General features: G+C 39.8%; 1 protein-coding gene across 1 annotated transcript in view; it reads left to right on the plus strand.

Moving 5' to 3' along the window:
• Positions 1–15,258, plus strand: part of LOC103198374 (phospholipid-transporting ATPase IB) — an 826,205-nt gene that overhangs the window by 59,942 nt on the left and 751,005 nt on the right. The window contains exons 10-12 of the mRNA XM_042781171.1: positions 3,081–3,169; positions 4,719–4,763; positions 6,881–6,960. Coding sequence (XP_042637105.1) covers positions 3,081–3,169; positions 4,719–4,763; positions 6,881–6,960 — 214 coding nt within the window. The remainder of the gene's footprint in view (positions 1–3,080; positions 3,170–4,718; positions 4,764–6,880; positions 6,961–15,258) is intronic.

Raw genomic sequence — 15,258 nt, forward strand, 5'->3', positions numbered from 1 at the left:
GCTCCCAGTCCCTGGCTAGCAGGGTGATTTTTAGGTTAATTCTTCTTACCACCCCAGGAATCTGCGGGAGCGCTATCTCTTTAAATATCTCAAATAGTCAAGCCACTTTTTAAACCTACAAAATGGCGGTGTCCTCCGGACCGGCAAAAGTCCACAACTCAGCTCACCTTTCTCTTCACCTTCTCTGTTTGTTCCCCGGCCATCGTGCACAGTCTGTGCAGTCCCTGGCTAGCAGGGTGATTTTTAGGTTAATTTTCAGGTCCTACCCCCACTTGGGAATCTCTAAGCTGTCTGTGCCGTCAGGGGCGTTCAGGTCCCTGCCAGACCGTGGCTCCGCGTGTCTCCTTTTTTGGTATTTTCACACAATTTCTTCTGCTAGTTGGGGTTTAGTCCACTTCTATATCCTTCCCTTCAAGGCTCAGTGGTCCAGGATTATCTTCTGTGTCTGTGTTAATTGGTTTTCCTTTTCTTTGTTGAAGAGGGTCTGTGCAGTCCTTCTGCCTAGTCCACTATCTTGTGGGAACCATGTAAAAGATTTTTATGGTAGATTTTTCAGTATTTTGATGCAATCTTTCAGTTTTTTTTAAAGCAGGCAGAAGAATACACTGCTTGTTAAGAAGCGATTCAACTGATCCACGTTCTACTGAATTTCTTATACCTGTTAACTGCATATAAATCTTATTTGTAGTTAAATTATGAATTACCCCTGCTGTAGTTGTTCGGTGCTGTTGCGTCCGTTTTTGACCCATAGCAACCCCGTGTGTCAAAGCAGAACTGCCACATAAGGTTTCCTGGGCTGTCATCTTTACAGGAGCAGATGGCCAGATCTTTCTCCTGCCAAGCTGCTGGTGGGTTCAAACTGCCAACTTTTCCATTAGCAGCTGGCTGCTTATCCATTTTGCTACCGGGAAAAAAAAAAAAAACCTACTGCCATGAAGTGATTCTGACTCATGGAGACCGCCACTGGGTTTCCAAGGTGACAAATCTTTACAGAAGTAGATTGCCCCATCTTCCTTCTGCAGAGTGGCTGGTGGGTTTGAACTGCCGACATTCTAGTTAGCAGTCAAATACCTTAGGTATTGCGCCACCAGAGCTCCATTGTTTTTGCCACCAGGGCTTCTTAATGACCCATTGTTATAGTTACTTGGTGCTCCTCTAATGGAAAATACCACAAATGGGATGGCTTTAACATACAGTTTATTCTCTTACGGTTTTTGAGGCTAGAAGCCAAGTTAAAGTGTTAGGCTCTAGGGGCTGGGTGAAAGGCCCTTCACCTTGGGCTTTAGCTCTGCCCCTTGCTTCTGGCCTACTGGAGCTAGAGGTGTCTCTTCACTCAGGCAGCTGTTGCCTGCTGAGGCTGACAAAGCCAATGTTGTAAAAAGGCACAGTCCCAATATTAGCAAACCACATGGCAGGTAGGTTGCTGAATAACAACTCAGCTACATGCAGGATTCAAGCGTGCCAAAAGCTGCAAACCATTCCCAAAGCTTCTCCTTATATACAGGAAGCAGACCACACCCCTGAAGCAGCTACTCAGCTGCTCGGGCAGATTCCACCATGGAGTTGATTGACAGTCTCATTATGAGGAATAACTACTATCAGCTGCCCACCCACTCAAAACCAGGCCCTGCCAAGTTGACACATAACCTTAACTAACACACCCATAGTACACTAGTTTTATGCACATAACAACAACAACAACAATGTAACATTTGACTTTAGTGAATCTCTTTGCTTGATATCGAAAAACAATTTCAGTCTATTTGCTTATGTTGTTGTTACCTGCCTTTGAGTCAGACCCAATTCATAGCGACCCCTCCTTGGGTTTCCGAGGCAGTATCACTACGGAAGTAGATTGCCCCATCTTCCTTCCGAGGAGTGGCTCGTGGGTTTGAACCATCAGCCTTATGGTTAGCAGTCAAGTGCCTTAGGCACTATGCTACCAGAGCTTATATTAGAGCCATAAGAAAACAATTCATCTTACTAATTCCTCTTTTATAAAACACTGCCTTTCTAGAACAGTTCTTTCCTGTCCCTGGAATACATTTAGCATTCATTAACAATCACAACCCTTCTTTAAAAAAAAAAAAAACACACATTGAGAAGTTGGATTTTTTACTGGAGACAGTTTTCAGTGAATTACCTCCTGTCACCAATCCATCCATAATTTCCCAGAATGTTAAGTATAGAATGATGTTTTATATCTTCTGCTCAAATCCTTTTCTTTTATAGATGTGAAAACTGAGATTAAGAAGGATGAGATGACTTTTCCAGAGTCTGTTTAACTAGTTAGTGTCCAGAGCCTGAACTGGACTCCTCCTGTCTTGTGATGCTCTGTTACTTTCACTCCTCCTCAGTCTATTTGTGACCTGAGATGACAGTTTGCACACTACATTTGCATTTATAATACATCTCTTTTTGCATTCAGTTAATCACGCCAAGATGGTTAGTTGGTTGATCTGCTCCAGGAATTGCTCTTACTATCTTTATGTATATATGCAGCTTTGCAATACATCTGTAAAATGTTGTCACTTGTAAAGTAATATAATCTATAGCAGATTCATGCTGGTTTCATGTACAGCTTAATTATGATCATAATTAAGAAGCTTCAAGTTTTGTTCTGTACCGTCTAAGGATATGCCTCTGTAATCCAATTTGGGGGCAGAGTCTTATAAAAATTTTTGAGGGTTGCCAAAGTTTTAGCTTCTTACTTTGTCATACTGGACAGAATACTGCATAAGACCATAGGAATATCTTGAAGATAAATAGGTATCATTGAAATGCCTGGTGGTAGGACTGCTTGCTATGCTTATAAATCTAAAATGGTGCCGTGGCTGTTACTGATGCTTCCTTTACCAATTTCCACATAATTTGACTCCAGAATTAGTAATGGGAAAGGATTTATAAGTGGTCTAAGCATTGAAATATATTTTTTTGTTGTTGTTGATTTGCTTGCTTAAAGGAAATTTACCCTTTTATAGTATTTAAAGATTTTGAAGCATATAAAAGGAGAGAATTTATCCATTAGTCTTTGTATCATGTTGCATTCTTGATGTATGTTTCTCTTTTCTTTGTTTTAGGTGAAGTATTTATTTTCTGACAAAACTGGAACTCTTACATGCAATATCATGAACTTCAAGAAATGCAGCATTGCAGGAGTAACCTATGGGTGATTACCTTTATTCGTACTGAAAATTTCATTTCTACTCTTCTGACAAAACAAGTTTATTTTAGCTACTTAGTCTAATACCTTGACTTTTTGATATTTGGGAAGGATATTTATAAGAGGTTTAGATATGTAGCTGTGTTTGAAATTTAATGAGCCTCAAATGAAAGTTTTGAACAACTAAATGATTATTTCTGCCAATATTAACTTAGAAATCCCAAGGAATAAAATAAGTAAGTTTATATACTTAAGTAACTTATTTATAAATAAGTAAGTTTATATTTCTAATTTACCAAAAACCGAAACCAAACTCACTGCTGTAGAGTCAGATCCAACTCATAGTGACCCCTTCTTGGGATTCTGAGGCAGTATCACTATGGAAGTAGATTGCCCAAATTTCTTACTCATGTAAGAAAGCTTGGTCTCTGCAGACACAGAGTAATCCCTCACAGACAACCAGACACTATGGGAGAGAGATCCAATAGACCTACCATTTCAGGACCATAGAACTGGGGGGCACCAGACTCAATTGGCACAACAAAATACATAAAAGCCTTGTTTCTGCATCCTACATTGGTGAGTAGTGACCGGGGTCTTAAAAGCTTTCAAGTGGCCATGATGCAGCTAATGGTCTCCTAGCATCAGAAGTGCAGAAGAATGCAAAAAAACAAGGGCATTTGGAAGTAATCAGCCCTAGGACACGATGGCCCTCGAGACCAGAAGAACTAGATGGTGCCCGGCTACCAATGCCAACCACTCAGGAAAGGATCAAATCTGGAGATCCTGGATAGAGTGGGAGGGAAAACGTGGAACAAAATCCAAAAACTTAATAATGACCAGAATTACTGGTCAGATGAAATGTGGTGAGACCCCTAATACTATGGCCCTGGAATACATTCTGCACCTGGAATAAAATGCACTCCCAGGGGCTGGCTCTCAGCCCAATAGTTAACAAGATGTACACGAAAACCACTCAACCCAAGATGATGCACCCACATACTCTATGGTAATACATCCCTTAGAGCAATAGACCATGGGGCACCAGAGGACCAACATTCAAGTTGAGGAAGTGCAGGACAAACAGGAGTGCATGAATATGGGGTACACAGGGAGAGGGTTGTGGGGTGGGGAGGGGAGGAGACTGGGTTGGGGTTAGACATGATGAATGGGGAGTGAAACTAAATGTACACATAACGTTGAATGTGAAACAAGCTCTTAAAATTAATAATAATAATAATAATAAATAAGCCAAATAATTACAACAACAACAAAAGAAATCTTGGTCTCTGAGTGGCACAGATGGTTTGTGCTTGACTACCAACTGAAAGGTTTGCAGTTCAAAGCCACCGTGAAATAAAGGCCTGGCACTCTGTTTCCATAAAGATTATAGCCAAGAATACTCTATGGAGAGTTCTACTCTCTAAACCATGGGGTTGCTGTCAGTCAGAATTGACTAGACAGCAATAGTTTTGTTTTCAGTTTTGGTTTTGGTATTAATGCCTGTCTTTTGACCACAATTTTGTGGCCACTATGTTTTCCTTCTCTCTGACAGTCATTTCCCAGAATTGATAAGAGAGCCATCTTCAGAGGATTTCTGGTGAGTAGATTCTAGCACTTACTGACACTCTAGTGCAAAAGGCTTTGGCATGTTTTCGTGTTTGCATTTCTTACCTGAATATAAAAGTTGGATATATGTTGAGAGAGAACCATAATAATATTAAAGCATGAACATGGTTTGCAAAGTCCAATAATACTATGCAACTTTTAAGAAAACAGCCAGCCGTTGGCTCAGTGCTTCCCACCCATTTCCTACTTTCCAGAAAAGCTTTTTAGGCTCTTTTAAAAATACCTATTTCTATATTTCAAAATAATGTACTAATTTTAAAAATTTAAAATAGTGTTTTTACCTTGTCTCTAGATTTCCTGTCATGTAAGATGAGGGTGTAGACCATCCTTTGTGTTTGACCTATTCCCCTCCCTGCCTTTGGAAGCATTTAAAAGTTTTTTCTGTATCCTTAGCTTGGACAATTCTGCCAGGTGCCTTGGTTTAGGCTAGTTGTCCTTCCCTGTGTTGGCATTTAATGGGCCTCTAGTGGGCATTTCTATTTGTAAATTTTCTTTTATTGATTCTTGGAAATGTCCTTGTATAATTTCTATGATAATTTTTCTTCTCTCATTTTCCCTGTTCCCTCTGGATTCCCTATTAGTCAGATATTGAAACTCTTGGGAGTGATCCTCTAGTGTTATCAACTTTCTCTCTCATTTTCCATATTATTATTATTATTTTCTGATTTTTTTCCTCAACTTCATCTTCTGCTCTTTGTAGGGAACTTTTAATTTTACGTCATTTTCAGTTTCAAAGACATTCTCCTAGTCTTGCCCCTGCATTGCTCTGTTCCCCTTCCACAGTGCTTTTGGTTTCTTACTATTATTTCGGAGGCTTTCTTCAAAGGGCTGGTGCCCACGGACTGTCTGCTCCTAATTTAAGATTCACACACTAACAAAGCTGACTGGTACATCTCTGTGTGTGTATGTCTGTGGAGGGTAGTGTGGTTGATATCTGGTTGGTTTCACTGTGGGATGGCCAGCCAGAACCCCACTTTTTTTTTTTTTTTTCCTAGGAATCCCCAGATGTCTGTGGGTCTCTCGTGCTGACCAGTTAGCTTCTCATGCTTCTTTCCAGGGGTAATCAATCTGCCTGTAATAGTTATGGGAGCTGAGTGGAGGCAGAGGGTTGGTGGTTGTACCTTTTGGTGTGCATAGAATTTTATTTAAAACTCCTACTTTTGGAGAATGCCATAGCCCCTCACCTATAAGAATGCCTGGGGTGCTATCGTTACTGGGCCCAGGGCTACTCTGATTTCTCTAAATGTCAAACCTTCCATTTGTCTCTGGGTATAGAAGGTTCATTTGCCTCTCTGTGTGGCATGAGGGAGGGTTTTGGGGACTGAGTCTTCCTCACAAGGATTTGCAACTAGTGCTGTGTTCCACCTCCCCTGTGCCAGTCTGCCATTTCCTTACCCTTCCCCAGGTTCTGCTGGGGCCACCAGTTAGTTAGCATTTTATATGATTCCTCTTGAAAGCTGCTGGTTTCTGTTTTCTCTGCTGTGCTGAACTCTGATGTCTACTTGAGTTGAGACTGACATCAACTCTGCTGTTGTCTCCTCTTCTGTTGTTTTTGTCTGCAGAAAGGGTTTCAGGAGGGAGTAGAGATAATGCCTTTCACGTTGTCTTCCGCATGACAGCACACACCCTTCACATTACATTTCCTTTGTCATACCATTGGTCTTCTTCTCTCTCCTACGTATGAGCTCTTGCCAGAAATGATTGCATATATATATACTGCAACATATATAATGCAGCAGTTATTCTTGTTTTACCTGATTTGAGCAGGTATTCTTGGAAGTACTCCTTGGTCGAAGTTACCCAAGGACTAATATGGTAGAGTCAAGGTATTGATCCTCAGGCTTTGTTTTCCCTCCTTTTGTAACTATGTTTTTTTGTAAAAACTTATAAAATATCTTAGGTATAGTAAAGTTAAGGGTTTGTTGTCTTGAGTTTTGAAATAACGTAAGTATTGCAATAATTTCAATGTTTAATGTCATTCTGTAGGCTTTTTAGGCATTAATCTTCCTGAAAACGGGTTCTTCTTAGCTTTCAGTTACCTTAATAGGACATTTTAAATTGAATACACTTTCCTATTCTCTCCTCCAGTCGGCTGCCTCCTCCCACCAGTGATTCATGTGACTTTAACGATCCCAGACTATTGAAGAACATTGAGGATCACCATGTAAGTCCTGCATTTTCTCCAAAGGCATCAGATAGTTTAGGGTGCCCTGTTTACTTACATATTTATGTGGGTAATGGCTTAAAAGTTGAAATCTCAGATCATGGGGAAGAGATGCAGCCTTGATTTTATGGTGTTAATTCTTCAAGGAAGTGATCTTACGCAAATGTATTATGGGAACTGTGCCTAAATTAGCATAAAGCTAAATTTCAGTGGGTAGTGAAGTTGTAGTTGTTAAGAATCCAATAGTCTTAGGCTCTGAGCCTCATTTCTACATTTATCAGCTGGATAATGCTTGGCCGTGTGACTTAATCTTTCTGTACAACTTCCTTATCACCGAGGAAGCACACTGAAGTCAAAATGACACTCACTGCAGAATTCTGTAAGAGTTCAGTTGCTTTGCAAGCTTTCTGAAGTACTGTTTCTTTATAGTTATGAATCCAAGTAGTCAGGTGGTTTGAATAGAAATTGAAATACTTTTTGACTAGGATACTTGTCTTAGTTTCTAGTGCTGCCATGCAAAATACCATGAGTAGGTAGCATTAAGAGCAAAAATGTACTTCTCATAGTTCAGGAGGCTGGAGGTTAGAATTCAGGGCCTTGGCTCTTAGGGGAAGGTCATTCTTTGTCTCTTTCATCTTCAGTAAATCAAACCAAACCAAACCTATTGTCTTCAAGGCAAATTCTGACTCACAGCAACCCTATAGGACAGAATACAATTGCCCATAGGATTCCCAAGGCTGCAATCTTTATGGAAGCAGACTGCCACATCTTTCTCCTATGGAGCAACTGGTGGGTTTGATCCACCAATCTTTTGACAAGCAGCTGAGCAGTTAACCACTGTGCCACCAGGACTCCTTTCAGCTTCTTGTAGCTACTGGTAATTCTTGGCATTAGTGGGTTTGTAGATTTATCTATTGGGAGCCACATTTTCTTATATTTCAATGGTAAAGCCAATGAGAATAGAGGCTGATTCAGCCCTTCTAGAATGGAGGCCATGACTTGGGGGGATTATCATGACCATGGATGAAGATCAATAAAGAAGTAGTGAGGCCATGGTTGGGAAATTCATCTTCTATTATTTATTAAAAGCATACTAGCTCTGGTAGCATGGGAGCTCTGGTAGCGTAGTGCCTAAGGCACTTGACTGCGAACCACAAGGCTGGTGGTTCAAATCCACCAGCCACTCCTCGGAAGGAAGATGGGGCAATCTACTTCTGTAGTAATACTGCCTCGGAAACCCAAGGAGGGGTTGCTATGAGTCGGGTCTGACTCGACGGCACATAACAACAACAACAATAAGCTCTGGTAGCATAGTGTCTAAGGCATTTGACTGCTAACCAGAAGGCTAGCGGTTTAAACCCACCAGCCACTCCTTGGAAGGAAGACTGAACAATCTACTTATGTAGAGATCCATTGCCATTTAGTTGGATCTGACTCGTAGCGACCCCTCCTTGGGTTTCTGAGGTGGTATCACTACGGAAGTAGATTGCCCAACCTTCCTTCCGAGGAGTGGCTGGTGGGTTGGAACTGCCAGCCTTATGGTTAGCAGTCATATGCCTTAGGCACTACGCTACCAGATTTCCTTCTGTAGAGATACCATCTTAGAAACCCAAGGAGGGGTCACCAAGAGTCAAATTGATGCAACAGCATTGAGTTTGGAGTTTGGTTTTGCTTATATTTTAACATTTTTGAAATTTCCAGAGTCTTTAAGCCTTCCAGGTATTCTTCATTTTGATTACTCCGTTAATTAAACCCTTTGACTTCTAAGTCCACTCTACATAATGAGAAATGTAGACTCTAGTTTTTTTTTTTTTTTTACTGTGCTTTCCACAGAAGGGGTAGAGGGTGGGACACATAGTGAACCATAGGGTAGAGTCGCATTATACAGTTTTTTTTTTTTTTTTTGGAAGATTAAGAAAAAACACTTTGGTCATCATCCAGTTTTATAGGCCAGTTTTAATTCTTAAAACAAGGTTATTTGCAAGCCCATCACTTCATGAAAATGAAGTGAAAGTTGAAAATTTTCAATTATCCCTGAAGGCAAAGTAGTCAGACTTAGGGTTGTGTACTTTTCAACCGAGATGCAGAAAGTTTTACTTTGTTGCTTAGAATATTCATTGATTCTAATTTTCTGTTTCCCAGAGGAGGTCTGAGGCTTAAATTTAGGTCACAGTGACAGCAGTCCTACCTTCACTGGTCAGATTTCATAGAGCCTTGCATCTCTCCTTTCAAGAAAGGCATACTTCCTCATTCTTTCCTTCCATCCTAAGATACTGAACCTTACTTCCTTTTTCTCATCCTTTCTTCTGTCATCTTCTTTTATATAATATGAATTTTATGTAATATGAATCTTTTTTAAAAAATATTTTTAAATTGTTCAGTGCAAATACAGGACTTCTTATGATCACTTGATCATTCTGCCATAAAAGGGTTTGTGGCAGGAAGACTGGAAACATTTTAGGCTTTTAAGCTACAGATGCCTCACATTCTTGTCTAAATTGCCTTGGGACCATCGACTAAAATTAAAACATCTGAACCCAGAAAACTTACTTTTGTCCCATGGGAGTACTTCCATCTGCTACAGAATGTTCTCTTGTTCTGGGTCATCATTTCTGATTTTCTTAGTCCCCTAGGACTGTTTTAAGCTTATAGGCTGATAGCCAAGGTGAAATTTGGCTCATAGTCAGAGACTCAACCTATGGAAAATTTCAAAGACCAATCCATGTAGTCCCTTGATAACATTGCTAACCAGTGATTTCCTGTTTGTGAGATGAAATTCCAAAGATCTGGCAAGGAAGAAGACACAGCTTTTCTTTGGGATCATTAAGCCTGGGATTCTTGACTTGGAATCTTCAGGAATAAATCATTTGTACATGTATATTATTTGTATACTGCATAGCTGGAATTTTCCATGCAAAACACTTTTAGATAATATACATACTTCTGCTTTTTTCAAGTTCATCAAATACATTGAAAAGATTCATTTCTAGATATACAGCAATTTGTATAGATTTAGAACTGTAACTTGTAAGAAGAAATATACATACATATACGTAAAAAACCAACTGCTGTTTAGTCATTTCTAACTCATAGTGACCCCATGTGTGTCAGAGAGAACTAGGAAGAAGCTTATAGGAAAAGCCCAAGATGTTGGCTTTGTTATACCATAATGGCTCCCTACAATAAAGACTTGAGAAACAAAGAGAAATGGATACAGATGATACCCTGAATCTGAGTATTAAATGGAAGGCTGAATTAGAGTACTGAGTAGCAGAGAATGAGTAAAAACAGATGAGGAGATTGATGGATCATTGGCACCTGGCCATCTGGCCCAGCACAGCGTGGCCATCTTGAGACAAGGCAGGCAGTGCTTCTGGGTTAGAAGGATAGGAAGATAACTCCATGGAATTCACAACAGGAGACAGAGAGACTGTGTACACAAACCTGGGATGAAGCAAGGTGAGCAGGACTTGAGCTGAATCCAAAAAGGGAACGTGCAGGAAGGCAGGTGAGAACTCCAGTGATCCTGGTGACCGTGGAGCAGGGAGGGAGCCAGGAACAGGGGGCAGGACTACTCACTTTGACAGTACCTGACTTTTGAGACAGGAAACACTCACTGAATTGTAAAATCAGAATAACAGCTAGAGATCCCCCACTCAGCCAGCCTCGTGCATCTTCTCCCACCTCACATTTAATCAGGCCACGCCCTGATTGCCTGGGGGCAGGTTTCCAGGAACACCCCATCCCCTGTGACGGTCAGGGGAGCTCACAGGGGAGCTCACTGCGTCTCCCAGCTGGTGACCGGCAGTGAGCTCCCCCTGCACACACACACACTGTGTTTACTGATGGTGCACTCCTGGACCTCCTGCCCAGTGACTGGTGATGTGCTACTGTACCACACACCTGATGCATCATGGCAGGCGTCGCCTGTGTCTCCACTCAACAACGAGCAGATGATCCTTATGCCATCACTCAGTGACCAGCCAGCTGCGACGTCACCCGTCCTACAACCAGACAGTCCCCACAGGTTGATCGTGCATGCATTGAGACCCCTTGATTGCTTCCCACCTACTTAAACACCAATTTGTGCATGCACAGAGGGCCTTTCCCATCCATTGGGGTAGCAGTGCCTCGCAGAAAGAAGTCCTGCCCTGCTTTCCAGTGGACACACTAACTGCTAGCACCAACCCACATTGTCCCGCAAGATCTATGGAGGGACTCTGACCGCCCAACACTTATGCTGCACATGAGGCAGAGGACCTACTCTCACACCTCTACTCAATCTTGTAAAGGAAGACATATGTACCTAATGATAGAGGACTCACATGTAAGTGTGACCCACCATACCCACTAGTGAGAGGAAATCACGCTTAGCCAACCAACTGATACCACCAAAATCATACATAGACTAGTACCACAAAACAACAACATTAAAATTATACAAAGGAAGAAAGATATTCTAAATAGAAAGAGAAGAAACAAAGCTGCTGATACATCAAAACAAAATGAAGCAAAAAAAAAAAAGGGGGGGGGAGAAAACATACAATCAGGAAAGAAATATATAAATAAATTAATTAACACCTTAATGTTTCAGTTAGCAGATAATAACAAATCCAAAGAAGAAACAAGATATGATGGTTCAAGCAAGTGAGCAAAATAAAGGGATGGAAAACCTTCCTGAAGAAGGTTTTCCATTCCAAAACCATGCAGACAAGAAGGCAATGGGATGATGTATACATAAAAATAAATAAATAAAATAATAAGGGAACTGAAACCAAACTCACTGCCTTCGAGTCATTTCCGACTCATAGCAACCCCTCCTTGGATTTCTGAGGCAGTATCTCTACAGAAATAGATTCTGAGGAGTGGCTGGTGGGTTTGAACTGCCAGCCTTCTGGTTAGCAGTCAAATGCCTTAGGCACTATGCCACCAGAGCTCTCTCAGGACATATAGATAGTCCTGAAAAAAAAAAAAATCATTGGCAAGTTCTGATAAACCTTCTTTATCAAGTTCTGTTAAAGAACTTGATAAAGAGTTCAGAATACTTAGAATTGTTGTTGTTATTGTTGTTATGTGCCGTTGAGTCAGCCCCGACTCATAGTGACCCCTCCTTGGGTTTCCAAGGCAGCATCACTACAGAAGTAGATTGCCCGACCTTCCTATAATTAGGATCCTGAAAGAGATCAAGGAAAACATAGAAGAAAACCTAGAAGGATTAAAAAAAAAATTACAAGAACAAAAGACAAACTCAATAGACGAGTAGAAAGCATTTAAAAACAGTAACTAGAAATTCAGAAGCTTAACAATAAAATATCAGAAATAGACAACTCAATGGAAGGACACAGAAGTAAAACTAAACATTGGAAGTAAAAATCACCAAAATAGAGTACAAACCCCATGATATTAATGTGTTTAAGAAACAATCAGAAAAAAGACTGAAAAAAAATGAAGAAAGCCTAAAGGTTATGTGGGACACTTATCAAGAGGAATAATATACACATTCTAGGATTTCCAGAAGGGACAGAAGAAAAAAAAAAAGAATAGAGATTTTTGAAGATACAGTGGCATAAAACTTCCCAAATATCATGAAAGACAAGAAGGTTTCCATCCAAAATAGACCTACCAAAAAACTCACCAAGATTATACTGTAATCAAACTTTCTAAAACCAAAGACAAAAGAAAGAGCAGCTTGTGAAAAGGGAAATATCACTTACAAAGAGGTCTCAATAAGATGAAGCATTGGTTTCCATTCCAAAACCATGCAGACAAGAAGGCAATGGGATGATGTATACATCAATCAATCAGTCAATCAATCAGTAATGGAACTAAAACCAAACTCACTGCCTTCGAGTCATTTCCAACTCATAGAGACCCCTCCTTGGGTTTCTGAGGCAGTATCTCTATGGAAATAGACTCTGAGGAGTGGCTGGTGGGTTGGAATTGCCAGCCTTCTGGTTAGCAGTCAAATGCCTTAGGCACTATGCCACCAGAGCTCTCTCAGGACATATAGATAGTCCTGAAAAAAAAGCATTGGCAACAAATAATCATATATTCAGCAAAATGGTATTTTAAAAACAAGGGCAATACAGCTGATTATTGTAATTGCTGTCAATAAGTTATACACTGTAAAAAGTAAAATTGGTAAAAGCTGTGTGATAGATATATTTCTAGCAATGGCGAAAAAAGGCTGCTAATGTACAACCAGCAGTATATCAGACAGTGTTTCACTGCTATTCTAAGGGTTTCAGAAGCTTAACAATAAGTTATACATCTGTAAAAAGTTCAGTGTACAGCTAAACATCTCATGGGATTTTGGTCTTTGGTTTTGAGGTTTAGGGTCATGATTTCATGGGATATCTCAGTTAATTCACTTAATGTGTTTAGTGCTTCTGTTCTGTCTCCTATTCTGTAGTGCTTGCAAGTGTCCATTCAAAGCACATCATTTGTTCTGTATTTATATGCAATAACAAAGGAAGGAGAGTTAGGACTAGGAGAAGAATATGTGGCTAATTGTCTCCATGAACAAGTGCTTTTTTACCATCAAATGAGAAGAACTGGATGGTGCCCAGCTACTACTGAACATTTTCATCAAAATTCTATAGAAGAATTCTAATCAAAAGGGGGGAAATGCAGATTGGAATTTCAAATTCTCATGGACTTCAAACTTTTTGGAGCCATGGAGGCTGGATAAACCCCTGAAACTATTGCCCTGAGATACTCTCTATGCTAAAATAGTAGTTGTGTAATTGAAGAATGTAATCAATGTACTGAATTTTACATCTAGAAACTGGTGAATTGGTTATATTTGTTTTGCTGTGTATATTCTCAACCACCACAAAATAAACTTAGCAAACAAGGTATTTAGCACTTTTTAAAAAGGGCATGAGTAAGATATTTCCAGATAAGCAGAAATTTAGGGGCTTTGTAGCAACCAGGCAGTGTTAAAAGAAGTGTTAAAGGCAGTCCTTCAGACAGAGAATCAAGCACCTCAGACAACAACCTGAGATAAAGACACACAACAGTATCACCCAGATACCAATTCAGGTAAAGACTTCACAAAAGTAAACTAAAGGTTCAAAACTGATTGCAGGTAACCAGCTGTATTAAGTTGTGATGGCCTCACAAGAAAAGGGGACCTAAATGATAATGTTATAGAACTTTCATATAGAGAAGAAGTCAAGGTAATTTTAAGATATAACTGACTGTTTTAAACATAGGAGGATAAAGGTAAACTTCAAGGTAACCAAAAAGAAAATTAATAATAAATCTACTCACCAACATAAAGAAGAAGAAGAAAATTAAAAAAAAAAGGCTCAGTAAACATAACAAGAACAGTAACAAATAATAGGATCAGAAAATCCATATACAAAAATATTTCAACGCAGAAAACTAATCGGAACAAAGAAACCATTAAAGCCACAAAAAGTGCAACAAAATGATGGCAGTGAATTCACACTTATCAAAAATCACACTGAATAAATCTGGATTAAATGCACCAGTAAGTGGCAGAGAGTGGCTGAATAGATAAAACAAATGAAACATATGACTCATCAATATGTTGCCTATAAGAGACACACCTTAGGCACAATGACATAAATAGGTTAAAAGTCAAAGGATGGGAAAAAATATACCAAGCAAACAGTAAAAAAAAAAGCAGGAGTGACAATATTCATTTCTGACATAATAGACTTTAGTCAAAATCTATTATAAGACACAGAGAAGGGCATTATATAATGTTTAAAGGGCCAATTCACCAACCAGACATAATAATAATAAATATTTGTGCACCCAGTGCCAGAGCTTCAAAATACATAAAACAAACTCTGACAGAATTGGAAAGAGAAATAGACAATTCTACAATTATAGTAAGAGAGTTTAACACACCACTTTTGACGATGGATAGAGCAACTAAAGAGAAAATCAACAAAGAGATAGAAGATCTAAATAGCACTCTTAATCAAATAGACCTTATTGACATATATATGACGCACCACCCAAAAATCACATGATACATATTTTTCTCGAACACACATGGAACATTCACCAGAATGGACCATATTTTAGGCCACAGGACAAGCTTAATAAATTTTAAAACATTGAAGTTATACAGAGCATCTTCTTTGACCATAATGCTGTAAAACTTACCATAGCGGCTAAGGCACTTGACTGCTAACCAGAAGGCTGGCGGTTCAAACCCACCAACCACTCCTCGGAAGGAAGATGGGGCAATCTACTTCTGTAGTGATACTGCCTCGGAAACCCAGGGAGGGGTCGTTATGAGTCGGGTCCGACTCGACAGCAC

This window comes from Orycteropus afer, unplaced genomic scaffold (genome assembly GCF_000298275.1).
Source record: "Orycteropus afer afer isolate SDZICR_OR568_19922 unplaced genomic scaffold, OryAfe1.0 scaffold00092, whole genome shotgun sequence".
Lineage (NCBI taxonomy): Eukaryota > Metazoa > Chordata > Mammalia > Tubulidentata > Orycteropodidae > Orycteropus > Orycteropus afer.